This window comes from Myotis yumanensis, unplaced genomic scaffold (assembly GCF_028538775.1).
Source record: "Myotis yumanensis isolate MYYU_CA2020_CCGP unplaced genomic scaffold, mMyoYum1.0.hap1 SCAF_5, whole genome shotgun sequence".
NCBI classification, from domain to species: Eukaryota; Metazoa; Chordata; class Mammalia; order Chiroptera; family Vespertilionidae; genus Myotis; species Myotis yumanensis.
Genome location: NW_027223756.1, coordinates 101,165,803 through 101,179,304, shown reverse-complemented (window position 1 = coordinate 101,179,304; position 13,502 = coordinate 101,165,803). Strand labels below are relative to the sequence as shown.

The following is a 13,502-nucleotide window of genomic DNA, read 5'->3' as shown; positions in this document are numbered from 1 at the left end:
TGCCCCTCCTCCCAGGCCCAAGCCCCCACCCACCTGAGTGGTTGTCCCTGGAGCCTGTGCCCAGGGTTCCTCCCTCCCTCCACCCGATGGGCATCCCCCCACCACCCTCACTGAGCCTCCTGCCCTCCCTCCATCTGGACTCGGCTCACCTGCTGCCGGCTTCTTTTCTGGGTCATTAGGGCCTGAAAGAGGCAGGTAAGTCAGACCTGAAGTAGGACAGTGTGTCCTGCGTGGGCCCGGGGCCTGCTCCAAGGGTGAGGGCTCTGAGGAACCCTCCCACTCCCACACCCAGCACCTTCTGGAATGCAGGCAGGCAGGTGTCTGCCCTCCCACCACACCTCTGCACCTGGGGTGAAGACCGTGGGCCCAACCCCAGGCCTGCCATGGGGGTCACACAGGCGGACATCAGCCCCCAGCACCCACCTTGGACCAGTAACTGGGCAGAGGAGTAAGCGGCACCCACAGTGTTGCTGACGTAGGCAGAGTACTGGCCGGCATCCTCGCTGGTAACCGACAGGATCTCCAGGCTGTGCAGTGCCTTCTTGTTCACCATGCGAATGTGCGCAGAAGCAGTCAGGGGCTGCCCATCTTTGAACCAGTACAGGCGGGGCACCGGGTAGCCTGAAACCACAGGGAGAGTTGTGGTGGGTGCTGTGTCCTCCACTTGAGGGGATCCCTAGAGACCCCCCAGGCCACAGTGACCACGTAACTCCTACTGGTGGGAGACCCCACCCAGCCCTCCGGCCCTATCTCCCTCACCTTTCACCTTGAGCTGGAACTTGGCCAGGCGTGTGCCGGGGGCCACCTGGAGGTCTTTCAGTTCCTCCACCACCTGAGGCAATTGTCCCTCTTCTGACGTAGACTCTACACCCTCCTGCTCGCGACTGGCAGGGAACAGAAAGGGGCAGCATGATGTGGATGGGTGAGGGGTCCAGGGCAAGGGGAGTGGGGTCAGTCTGGATGACTTCTGAGGTCTTTTGTTAACATGCTGGACAGAGACCACGTGGCCTTGGTGAAGCCTCCAGGACTGGGATTCTGTCGGTCCAAGCCAGCACGGCCACCCCCATGCCAGGGCTGGGGAATGCCAGCCTGCTGGGCACAACCACCCCTGTGCGGCCCCCACCTGGACTGGTAGCCTTGGGCGCTGAAGTAGGACGAGGTCTCGGTGGCATCCGCGGCAGTGTCATAGTCAGTGCTGGTCACTGGGGACAAAGAGTGAAGCTGGAGCCAGGCTGCACTCCCTCTGTCCGGGCACAGCCCCACCCCAGAGGCACCTGGTTCTGCCTGCACAGCTGTTCCTGGAGCCACTTACCCTCCTGAGTCAGAAGTCATAGGGACATGGCTGCCCTGTGGCCCCTCCCCACCCCCAGGCTGTTACCAGCCCAAGTTCTAGGCCTGTAACTAACTAAAAGACCCAACAAATTATAGATATGGGTGACTCTGAGCTTCACAAATGGAAGGCAAGGTAAGTGGCAACATCTTCCAATTCCATCCCACTAAGGGGCAGAGATTGGTGTATCTGGGCCTCAGCTGAGGGCTTCCACTTATAGTCATGATGGTGTAACAGGGACTGGATCTGCTCTCTGCTATGGACAGGATGTTTGTGTGCCCCCCAAATGCTGAAGCCTAACCTCCAAGGTGATTGCATTCGGATGTGGGACCTTTGGGGGATGACAAGATCATGAGGGTGGGGCCATTAGAAATGAGGTTAGTACCCTTATGAAAGGGACCCCACAGCACTCTTTCCACCATGTGAGGACACAGCCAGGAGGGCCATCTATGACTCAGAAGAATCCAATGGTGCTGGCACTGGCCCTTGGACTTTCAGCCTCCAAAACGCAGAAATACATTTCTGTTGTTCATAAGCCACCCTGTCTTTGGTGCTTTGTTAGAGCAGCATGAACTAAGACACCCTCCAGTTGAAACCATTAAAACAAACAAAATACGTGAAACAAAATACGCACACCTGAGTTTATGTTAATAAATAGAGGCCCAGTGCACAAAAATTTGTGCACTTGGGGGGGTCCCTCAGCCCAGCCTGTGTCCTCTCATAGACTGGGACCCCTCGGGGGATGTCCACCTGCTGGCTTAGGCCCGCTCCCCAGGGGATCAGGCCTAAGCTGTCAGTCAGACATCCCTCTGGCAGCCCAGGAGTCCTTGAGGGATGTCCACTTGCCAGTGGGGAGCAGACCTGCATTGAGCGTCTGCCCCTTGGTGGTCAGTGTGTGTCATAGTGACCAGTCGTTCTGCTGTTAGGGTCAATTTGCACATTACCCTTTTATTATATAGGATAGAGGCCTGGTGCACGGGTGGGGGTTGGCTGGTTTTCCCTGAAGGGTTCCTGGATCAGGGTGGGGGTCCCGTGGGGTGCCTGGCCAGCCTGGATGAGGGGCTGAGGGCCGTTTTCAGGCTGGCCACAGCCCCTTCAGGGTGGGGGGGTGGGTCCCACTGGGGTGCCTGGCCAGCCTGGGTGAGGGGCTGATGGCCGTTTTCAGGCTGACCCAAGCTCCCAGCCTCTTTTTCTTTTTCTTTTTTTTCTGGGATTTATTTATCTTCTATAATTGAAACTTTGTAGCCTTGAGTGAAGCCCAGGTCAGGCTGGAAGCCCCTCCTTGAGTGGAGACCACGGCCGGCTGGAAGCAGGTATCTGGGATTTTTTTATCTTCTATAATTGAAACTTTGTAGCTTTGAGCGGATCCCAGGGCCGGCCAGGGCAGGCAGGAAGCTTGGCTTCCTCCATCACCGGAGGCAACCCAAGCCTCCTGCTCGCTCCAGCTCCGTGGCTGCCGCCATCTTAATTGGGTTAATTTGCATACTTGCTCCTGATTGGCTGGTGGGCGTGGCTTGAGCATAGCAGAGGGATGGTTAATTTGCATGTTTCTCTTTTATTATATAGGATGTGACTTTTGGAAAGCCCCTAAGACAGGGCTGGTTGCCAGGACAAGCAACCATGTGATTAGAGCAGGGGTCCTCAAACTGCGGCCCGCTGAAAACATTTATCCGGCCCACTGGGTGTTTTTGCTGCCGCTGCCTGTTGCTTAGCAGCCGACTAGTTTTTTTTAAAACTATAGTCTGGCCCTGCAACAGTCTGAGGGACAGTGAACTGGCCCCCTGTTTAAAAAGTTTGAGGACCCCTGGATTAGAGGGTTGGAAGCTTCAGTCCCTCGAGGTAAGGTAAAGGGGCTGGAGGTTGAATCAATCATGCCTGTGTGATGGTGCCTCCAGGAACACCCAAAAGGATGGGAGTTTGGAGAGCTTCCCAGTTGGTGGGCATGTGGAGCTGCAGAGAGAGTGCTGGGCTCGAAGAGCATGAAAGCCCCTCCCCCTTCCCCATACCCTGTCCTGTGCATCTCTTCCACCTGGTTGTTCCTGAGTTATAATTTTTACATTAAGACAGTGACCTCATAAGTAAATGTTTCTCTGAGTTCTGTGAGCCACTCTAGCAAATTAATGGAACCCGAGGAGATGGCTGTGAGAACCTCTGACACAAAGAAGCACAGGTGACAACTTGGATTTACCATTGGCATCTGAACCCTTTCGCTCTTGTGGTCCTGAGCCCTTGACCTGTAGGGTTTGACGCTATCTTCAAGTAGATAATGTCAAACTGAGTTAAATTATAGGACACCCAGCTGGTGTGCGAGAATTGCTTGCTGTAGAGAAAACCCACACACTTTGGAATTGGGTACAGAATCATCAGAATGGTTTCAAGTCAATGAGCATTAAGCAAGGACACTGAGCCCTTATAGACAGGAAACAATGGTGAGCCCTGTGATTGCCCCAGCGTCCTGCCTTCAGGCCCAGAAGAGGAAGCTGAGGCAGAGCCAGGCAGACCCTGAGTTGAGGAGACAGAAAGCAGCTGGAGTCACAGGACAGAAAACCAGAGAAGAGGCAGCTACACAGAGGGATCCCTCCCTCAGGGATTAAGCAGATGACTAATTAGTACGTCATGTGAGGGAAGAGCCATCTGAGATGCTAGAGGAAACAATGCTGGAGGGGCACAAGGTCTGGGATGCTCCTATTTCCACAGCCAGACTGGAAACCCAACCCTCAGGCATCTGGAGGGCGCTCAGGAGCGTTCTCTCCCCAGTAGGAAGAGAATTAGCCCTGAGTGCTGCCTTGGCCTCAACTAACAAATCACACACCAAACAACCAAAGTGCTTCCAAAGAAGCCACTGTTTTCCAGAACATAGCTCCAGGAGACCTGCAGGAATGCACAACATCCAGCTCCCCGCAGGGCAAGACTCGCAGTGCCAGGCACACAGTCAGAAGTCTCCAGACATGCAAGGAGGCAGGAACACAGGACCCTCAATGTGGAGAATGATCAGTCAGAACTGACATGACATTAGAACTGCCAGAGAAGGACATGCAGGTATCAGAACTGTATTCTCTGTTTTCAAAAAAAGTTAAGTAGAGATAGGGCATATAAAGAAGAGTCAAGTAGAATTTCTGGAGACAAAAAATACAGTAGATGAGACTACCAGCAGATTAGATACTAAGAGCAGTGACTGCATAGGCATAGAAATAGAAAAATCCAAATGAAATGCACAGAGAAAAAAATAGTGTTAAAAACTTAAGAGTATCAATGAGCTGCACTGTGGCTTCAAGTAGCTTGATAGACATGTAACTGAAGTCACCAAATGAGGGGAAAAGAACAAATACTTGAAGAAATAATGGCCAAAAAATCCAAACTTATTGAAAACTATAAACCCCCAAAATTCCAAGAAGCTCCATTAACTGCAAGCATAAGGGGAACATAAAGAAAAGTTGCACCAGCCCTGGCTGGTGTGGTTCAGTGGTTGAGCATCATTCCATGCACTGAGAGGTCACCAGTTTTAATTCCTGGTCAGGACACGTGCCCAGGTTGTGGGCTCGATCCCCAGTAGGGGGCGTGCAGGAGGCAGCTGATCAATGATTTTATCTCTCTCTCCCTCTCCCTTCCTTCCTCTCTCTCTCTCTCTCTCTCTCTCTCTCTCTCTCAAATCAAAGAATATGTGAGAATAAACAAGTAATCTTTTCTGTCAAATGTGGACAAAAGGGGCCACAGGCTGACCTGACAAGCTCAGGGAAGGCCTGCATGGCAGCCTAGCAGACTCAGAGACCTAAAATAACCACAAAGGATGGTCTGAAATTAAACTTTAACTAAAAGCAGTTATGGTGGGCAGTTATGTCCTAGGCCAGTATCTTCACTGACAAGATCAACTTTGATCCTTACTGGGCCCATTTGCCTTTTTGCCTCTAAGATAACATACCCTTGAAATGTCTGGGTAACTTGTAACTTCCCTTTTTCTGGAGCCCATGGGGCACAACCAAATGTTCTCGGTGTCAGGACAGATACTACAAATTCCTTCATTATCATGTTAATTGATCCTGCACCCACCTAAGTATGTGTTCATCATTTTACTTTTTATCCTATCACAGAGGTTTCCCCTGCTTTGCTTAATCCCACCTCCTTAAATCTGTCACCAATGAATTTCATGTATAAATACGGATGTAACCCTGCCATTCTCCGGAGCACTATCTCAATTCGTTGAGGTTCTGCTTCCCGGCATATGTCCACAGTTTGGCTCAAATAAACTCACAAAATTCTTTACAGGTTTCAATGGTTTTTTTACGTTAACACAAAGAAGGTAGTTTAGGCAGCCACCATGTTGGCCCTCATGACTTGTAGCTCCCCTGGGGGCCACCATTTTGAAATAACAAAGGTCAACTCCTTCCTTTAAATTAGCCAATTGCACAAGACTGTGAGTCTAAGCTCTGACCAATCAAGAGTGAGGGACAGATCACGTGCGTAGGGCATAAAACCCTGAGCAGATCACCTGCTCAGTATGTATGTGCTGCCAGACTACGTGTCTGTGCACCCTCCTGCAGGAGTTAACGATATTTGCCTTACTATCTGGCTCCCAAGTATGCTTTGTATTCTGCCAGGACCCCTAGTTTTGGGGGTTCGCCTTATTTCTAACAATTTGGGGGCTCATCTGTAATTCTAATTGTCACTACAGGGGCAATTGGACCCCTCTCCTGAGGAGGGAGGTGTGCCCTGCTGCCAAGTTGTGACTGCCTCGGTGAGGAAGGACAGCCATTACCCCCTGGGCTGATTATGAGCTTGGGATAGAGAGTCAGCCAGCAATGGAGGAAGGGCCCAAGCAAGCAAGAACCATGGCAATCAGGTGACCTCATGCATGAGCCAAGGTGGGGAATTGGACTGAGTATTACTTTGGTGGTTGGGTATCCTCAAAGGTCGGGTATATGTGACTGGGATGTGTCTTGGACATGAAGCTAGTGCAGAGTTCTGATCTGTGGTTCCGTTTTCCTGTGAGGGAAGTGGCCAGAGAGGTTTGAAGCAGATTTCGGGGAGTGTGAGAAATTTCCAGTATGGGAGGTTGAGCACATAGTCACAGGGGACTTTCTGAGAATGGGAAACAAAAATTCTAGGCCTAGGGAATACATTCTCCCAGATAGTCCATAAGGGAGAATGCTGAGGTTCAGGGGAAGGACAGTCTCTGAACCAGGGACAGGAGACATTGTTCTGCTTTGTTGTTTTTTAATCAGGGCATTCTGTGGTGTCTGTAGCCAGACAGACAAGGAGCATGGTGTGAAGCTTTATCTGTGGGTTGTGCATACCTGTGATGTTTTGTGTCTCTTTGTTGTTTGGTTTAATTTGTTTTAAGATTGGGCATGTCCTGCTTTGGGGGAGCCCAGCTATTTGTGGCAAGGCTGAACATGTGGCAGAGATTGCAGGAATGCCCCAGCAGCTTCCAAGAATTCTTAATCTTGGGGACTCTTCCTGCTTTCCTTCTTACGGCATCAGCTGCCAGAAATTCTTAGCAAGTGAGATTTTTTTTGTCTGTGTGTCTGTAATGTAATTTTGGTTACTGATTTCTATCTTTTGGGGGCTTAGTTTGCTCTCCGCTGGTTTAGGAACATAGGGACAAAGATTACATGGGGAAGCAGGGATTACAGGTATGGGGAAGTAAGCAATGTGGGCTGGGGTGGGACTCTATTGTTTGGGCAACAACATTAATGTTTCCATGATAATGGGCAGTTCTTGAATGAGAATGGACCACATTCCAAGGTTGACTCCCAGGTCCAAGGTTGACTCCCAGGTCCCGAGAGCATGTAGCTTAAAATTTTGCTGGGTTAAATGGTAAAAATTGTTAAACATTTAGGTCATTCCACTAGGCCCTGGAATGCCTCAAGATCTTTCTACAATGGAGACTAGGGACCAATTTCTTAAGAACTATGTACTGGGTATCTCTTCTACTTTAATCTCCCTCAGGTTAGAAGGCCTCCTGACCCTCCTCTTGAGTTCCTGGCTCATCGCCATCGACCGGGAGACTATGTTCTGGTCAAGACATGGAGAGAAACAAGTGGGAACCCTCCTGTGAAGGACCCTACCTTGTCTTGCTTACCACTGAGACCACTGTTCAGACTGCAGAATGAGTATGGACCTACACACGGGTTAAGGGTGGACCACCAGCTTCCCTGGGTGGAGACACCTCAACTTGGACGGCCACACTAGGACATATCCCCTTGAAATTAACACTAAAGAAACTGTAAGCTATTTGCTTTAGGGCTCTGGAAAATTGCAGGGGCTTACAATGTAGACTGGGAAAATGTGTATAATCTGGATCATGCTTACCGAGTTAAGTTACTGATTATAGATAACTTGAATGACTTGGATATTTCAGCTTTTAGGACAAAAGATTGGCTAGGACTAGATTTAGGAGTAGATGTCACAGGACAAGGTACCCTAGGCCACTGCCACCACCATGCAAATAGAAGTAGGATATAAGGAAATGATTATGGATTAAATATTCTGTACGCACCCTAAATAAAAGTAACTGTTACGCTTGAGAGGCATGAAGGCTAGAGACCCAAGTGGTCCCATTTCCATTTGAATGGACCTCAGACAGTACCTGGATGGAATGTGTGCTTGTCCTGTATCAGGAAGAAACCGCCTGGGAAAACGCTTCTTGTAGTACTCTCTCCCTGTTGTTCCCATCCAACAGAGGTAAAGAGCAAGGATCCCCCAAAATGATCCAGCCTCCACTTCCAATGTAAACTATACCTCCTGCCTCTTAAGGTGGGGGGGAATAGTACTCAGAGTTTATGGGAAATTTATCCAGATGTGTAAATGGCTGAGTATCCTCAGAAGCCAATAATTCTGCACTGCTGATACCCCGTGTTGATATCTGGTAGTATTGTGGAGGACCCTTATGTGGGGCCTAGCCCGGCAGTTGGAGTGGAACTTGTGCTCTGATACAATTGGCTATCCCTTTCACTTTGACATATCGTAAACCTTTTTCAATGGACAGACAGACTAGGAAGAAGAGAGAGTCCAAGGGGTCCCTTTGATCCCCATATATACACAGAACCCATTGGGGTTCCAGGAGAGTGCCAAATGAGTTTAAGGCTAGAAATCAGATTGCCACAGGATTTAAATCTGTCCTGTTTTGGTGGTCCACTGTAAATAAGAATGTGGTTGGATTAATTATTTTATCTAATAAAGAGGGAATATGCAAATTGACCATCATGCCACAACTGTCGAGATGGCTGTGCCCACAGCGGAGGCAGAGATTCTGTAACACAAGATGGCTGCACCCACAGTGGAGGCCGAGTTACTGTAATGAGCCTTAACGAGCAATCAGCAGGGACCTGAGGCTGTGCCCCCTGTCCAGCGGGGCTTGACAGGGGACCTCAGGCTGCACTCCTGCCCATGAGGCTTGATGGGGAACCTCAAGGTGTGCCCCCTGCCCTGGCCCAGGCTGGGGGACCTCAGGCCACACCCCCCACCCCGGTGCCGGGCCAGGCGACCTGAGGTTGCGCCCCCCCCCCCAGCAGGGCTTGACAGGGGTGGGGCCGGCTGGGTCTGGATCTAGCTTAATGGGGGTGGGGCTGGCTGGGTCTGGGTCTCACACAATTTTGAGGTGCACATGGGTGGGCGGGTACTTGACTCTAGTTCCCATGGCATGCCCCAGACTCTGACAGGAGGAAGATTTTCATATACATTTTACTAATTTTCTTTCATCTCTGACACTTCTATTATAGAGAAAGGGCAAATAGCAATATTAAAATATTTTCTCTAATTAATTCCCTTTTAATGTGCACAAATTTCATGCACTGGATCACTAGTATTTACTATAATCAACAAAGGATTATTAACTATACTCTGAGATGCAGTTAAAGGTATAGCTAAACAACTAGATGCCACCAGCAGGATGACATGGGAGAGTAGATTGGTCTTGGATCTGATTTTGGCAGAAAAAGGAGTATATGTAATGTTGGGGGGCCAGTGTACATTCATCCCTGACAACACAGCTCCAGACGGAACCATTATCAAGGTCGTATAGGGATTAACAATTTAGCTAATGAGTTAGCTGAGAATCCTAGAATTGAGGACCCTTTCTCTGATTCACTAGAGCAGTGGTCGGCAAACTCATTAGTCAACAGAGCCAAATATCAACAGTACAACAATTGAAATTTCTTTTGCGAGCCAAATTTTTTAAACTTAAACTATATAGGTAGGTACACTGTTATTAACTTAATTAGGGTACTCCTAAACTGGCTTTTGCTAAAAATGTCCTCAATCTGATTGAGGTACGTTCGCTGAGGTCGACCCCTTCCAACTCTTCCATCCACACTCGTCTTGTATACTTGTTTCAGATAGATGAGTGTGGATGGGAGAGTTGGAAGGGGTCAACCTCAACGAATGTACCTCAAAACAATGTACCTCCCCCATGCTGCGTATCCCATGGCCCGCCTGCGCTGCGTCTCCCGTCGCCCAACCTACCGACACCCCCCACTTCTTCTAACGCCACTTCTTCAAAATAGACTCGCCCAGGCTGAAAACCGACTTCTGCGCATGGGCCATGAAGTTTTAATCTGTATGTGCGCGCCCACACGTGGTATTTTGTGGAAGAGCCACAATCAAGGGGCCAAAGAGCCGCATGCGGCTTGCGAGCCACGGTTTGCTGACCACTGCACTAGAGCAATGGTTCGGAGAATGGAAGGGGATGATGGTGTCCATATTCACCTCTTTGATAATAGTGTTAGGAGTAACAGTAATGGGTTGTTCTATCATCCCATGTATGAGAGGTTTTATCCAAAGGGTAAATGAAACTGCATTGACCAAACAGCAAAATAATTTCCTAAACACTGCAGAGCATGAAAGTCAATGAATGTTAGCCAAGTTTGAAGAAAAGTGTTATATAAGAAAATGGGGGAATTGTGAGAATAAATAATTAATCTTTTCTGTCAAAGAAGAGAGTTTAGGCAGCCACCATTTGGGCCCATGTGACTTGCAGCTCCCCTGGGGGCCACCATTTTGAAACAACAAAGATCAACCCCTTCCTTTTTCCTTTAAATTACCCAATTGCTCAAGACTGTGAGCCTAAGCTCTGACCAATCAAGAGTGAGGGACAGGGAAAACCAAGATGGCGGCATAGGTAAACACCGGAGTTTGCTGCCTCGAACAACCACTTCAAAAATACAACTAAAAGACGGAACGGACATCACCCAGAACCACAGGAAGGCTGGCTGAGGAGAGATTCTTCAATTAGAGGGAAAGAGAACAGCATACTGAGGCTCAGAGGAGGTGCAGTGTGGAAAATACAAAGGTGCAGAGGTGCCCATGGAGCTGGCTGGTGGCTGAGGGCGCGGTTGTCAATTTCAAATTGGGAGGGAGTCTCAGACTCTGAGCTACAGATCCGGGCGAGTCTCTAGGGACTCAGACTCAAACAGGAGAAGCGGGATTGTGTGGCATTGGTCGGAACGCGAAGGCAGCTTTCTCTCCGAGGTTTGCAGCGGTTGCTGGGATTCTGAGAAGCAGAGCCTCTGGGAACAGGACTGAGAGCAGCCATAACTGCTCCCTCCTCCCGCCCTGTTGATCCCCTGCGACCTGCCCCGCCCAAGCCCTGCGCAGAGCCATTTGCCGGATAGCCTCAGGCAAAGGCTACATTAGCACCTCTCCAGAGGACAGAAGTTTTCCTACTTCAGACACAGCTGATTCTCACAGCCAGTCGGCCTGGAGGTCAAATCCCTCTAGTATTAACTACAACAATCAAGGCTTAACTACAACAAGACTGTGCACAAAGACCACTAGGGGGTGCACCAAGAAAGCGTAAAAAATGCGGAGACAAAGAAACAGGACAAAACTATCAAGGGAGGATATTGAGTTCAGAACCACACTTTTAAGGTCTCTGAAGAACTGTCTAGAAGCCGCCAATAAACTTATTGAGATATACAAGAAATCTAATGAGACCCTTGATGCTACGATAAAGAACCAACTAGAAATTAAGCATACACGGACTGAAATAAAGAATATTATACAGACTCCCAACAGCAGACCAGAGGAGCGCAAGAATCAAGTCAAAGATTTGAAATGCGAAGAAGCAAAAAACACCCAACCAGAAAAGCAAAATGAAAAAAGAACCCGAAAATACGAAGATAGTGTAAGGAGCCTCTGGGACAGCTTCAAACGTACCAACATCAGAATTATAGGGGTGCCAGAAGATGAGAGACAGCAAGATATTGAAAACCTACTTGAAGAAATAATGACAGAAAACTTCCCCCACCTGGTGAAAGAAATAGACTTACAGGTCCAGGAAGCGCAGAGAATCCCAAACAAAAGGAATCCAAAGAGGACCACACCAAGACACATCATCATTAAAATGCCAAGAGCAAAAGACAAAGAGAGAATCTTAAAAGCAGCAAGAGAAAGGAACTCAGTTACCTATAAGGGAGTACCCATACGACTGTCAGCTGATTTCTCAACAGAAACTTTGCAGGCCAGAAGGGAGTGGCAAGAAATATTCAAAGTGATGAATGCCAAGAACCTACAACCAAGATTACTTTATCCAGCAAAGCTATCATTCAGAAGTGAAGGTCAGATAAAGAGCTTCACAGATAAGGAAAAGCTAAAGGAGTTCATCACCACCAAACCAGTATTATATGAAATGCTGAAAGGTATCCTTTAAGAAGAGGAAGAAGAAGAAAAAGGTAAAGATACAAATTATGAACAACAAATATGCATCTATCAACAAATGAATCTAAGAATCAAGTGAATAAATAATCTGAGGAACAGAATGAACTGTTGATTATAATAGAATCAGGGACATAGAAAGGGAATGGACTGACTATTCTTGGGGGGGGAAGGGGTGTGGGAGATGCGGGAAGAGACTGGACAAAAATCGTGCACCTATGGATGAGGACAGTGGGTGGGGAGTGAGGGCGGAGGGTGGGGTGGGAGCTGGAAGGAGGGGAGTTATGGGGGGAAAAAAGAGGAACAAATGTAATAATCTGAACAATAAAAATTTAATTAAAAAAAAAAGAGTGAGGGACAGATCACATGCATCAGGCATAAAACCCTGAGCTGACCGCCTGCTCAGTGTGCATGTGCTGTCAGACCCTATGTGTGCGTACCCTCCTGCAGAAGTAAAGATATTTGCCTTTCTGTCTGGCTCCCAAGTATCCTTTGTGTTCTGTCAGGACCCCTGGTTTTGGGGTTTGCCTTATTTCTAACAATTATCATAATCAAATTACTCAAAACCAGTTATAAAAAGAAAATCTTTAAAAATATCCAGGGACCATTTTTGCAGAAATTGACAAACCGATCCTATAATTTATAAAATAATGCAAGAGATCCAGATTGTTCAAAACAATCTTGAAAAAGAACAATTGTCATTTTCTGGCCACACCCAAGGACAAATGAAGTTAAACTTGGAGGACTAATCTGTCTATAGTTCTAAACTTACTACAAAGCTATAATGTGGCAATGTCATCACAGCAGACATTTAGATCAGTGGAATAGAAATGAGAGTCAGAAATAAACCCATACATTTAATAGAAATTAGTTTTGGACAATAGTTCCAAGATAATTTTATGGGGAAAAATAGTCTTTGCAACATGGTGTTGGAACAACTGGATTTCCACAAGAAAAAATGAATTTGGGCCCTTACCTCACACCATATACAAAATGAACATAAAATAGACCAAAGATCTAACTATAAGAGCTAAAACTATAAAAACTTAAGAGAAAGCATAGGTGTAAATCTTTATGGCCTTGGATTAGGCAATGGATTCTAAGACATGACAACCAAAGTACAAGCATCCAAAGAAAAATAGATAAACTGGACTTCATAAAAATTAAAAACTCATGCATCAAAGGACACTATCAAGAAAGTGAAGAGACAACCTACAGAATGGGAGAAAATATTTTAAAATCATATATCTAATAAAGGTCTAGTACTCAGAATATAAAAAGGACTCCTACAACTCAAAATTTAAAAAAATAAATAAACCAATTTAACAAATGGGCCAAGGATTTGAATAGATATTTCTCCAAAGAAGACATACAATACCAAAAGTCATTATCACTAGAAAAATACAATCAAAATCACGAGATAACACCTCACACCCCTTGCATGGCTATTATTAAGGAAATTAACATAACAAGTGCTGGCCAGGAGGTAACTGGAAGCCTAATACATTGCTGCTGGGAGTGT

At 47.5% G+C, this 13,502-nt stretch overlaps 1 protein-coding gene across 1 annotated transcript in view; it reads right to left on the bottom strand.

Moving 5' to 3' along the window:
* Positions 1-13,502, bottom strand: part of OBSCN (obscurin, cytoskeletal calmodulin and titin-interacting RhoGEF) — a 167,403-nt gene that overhangs the window by 35,137 nt on the left and 118,764 nt on the right. The window contains 4 exon segments of the mRNA XM_070416713.1: positions 150-182; positions 424-621; positions 760-884; positions 1,124-1,202. Coding sequence (XP_070272814.1) covers positions 150-182; positions 424-621; positions 760-884; positions 1,124-1,202 — 435 coding nt within the window.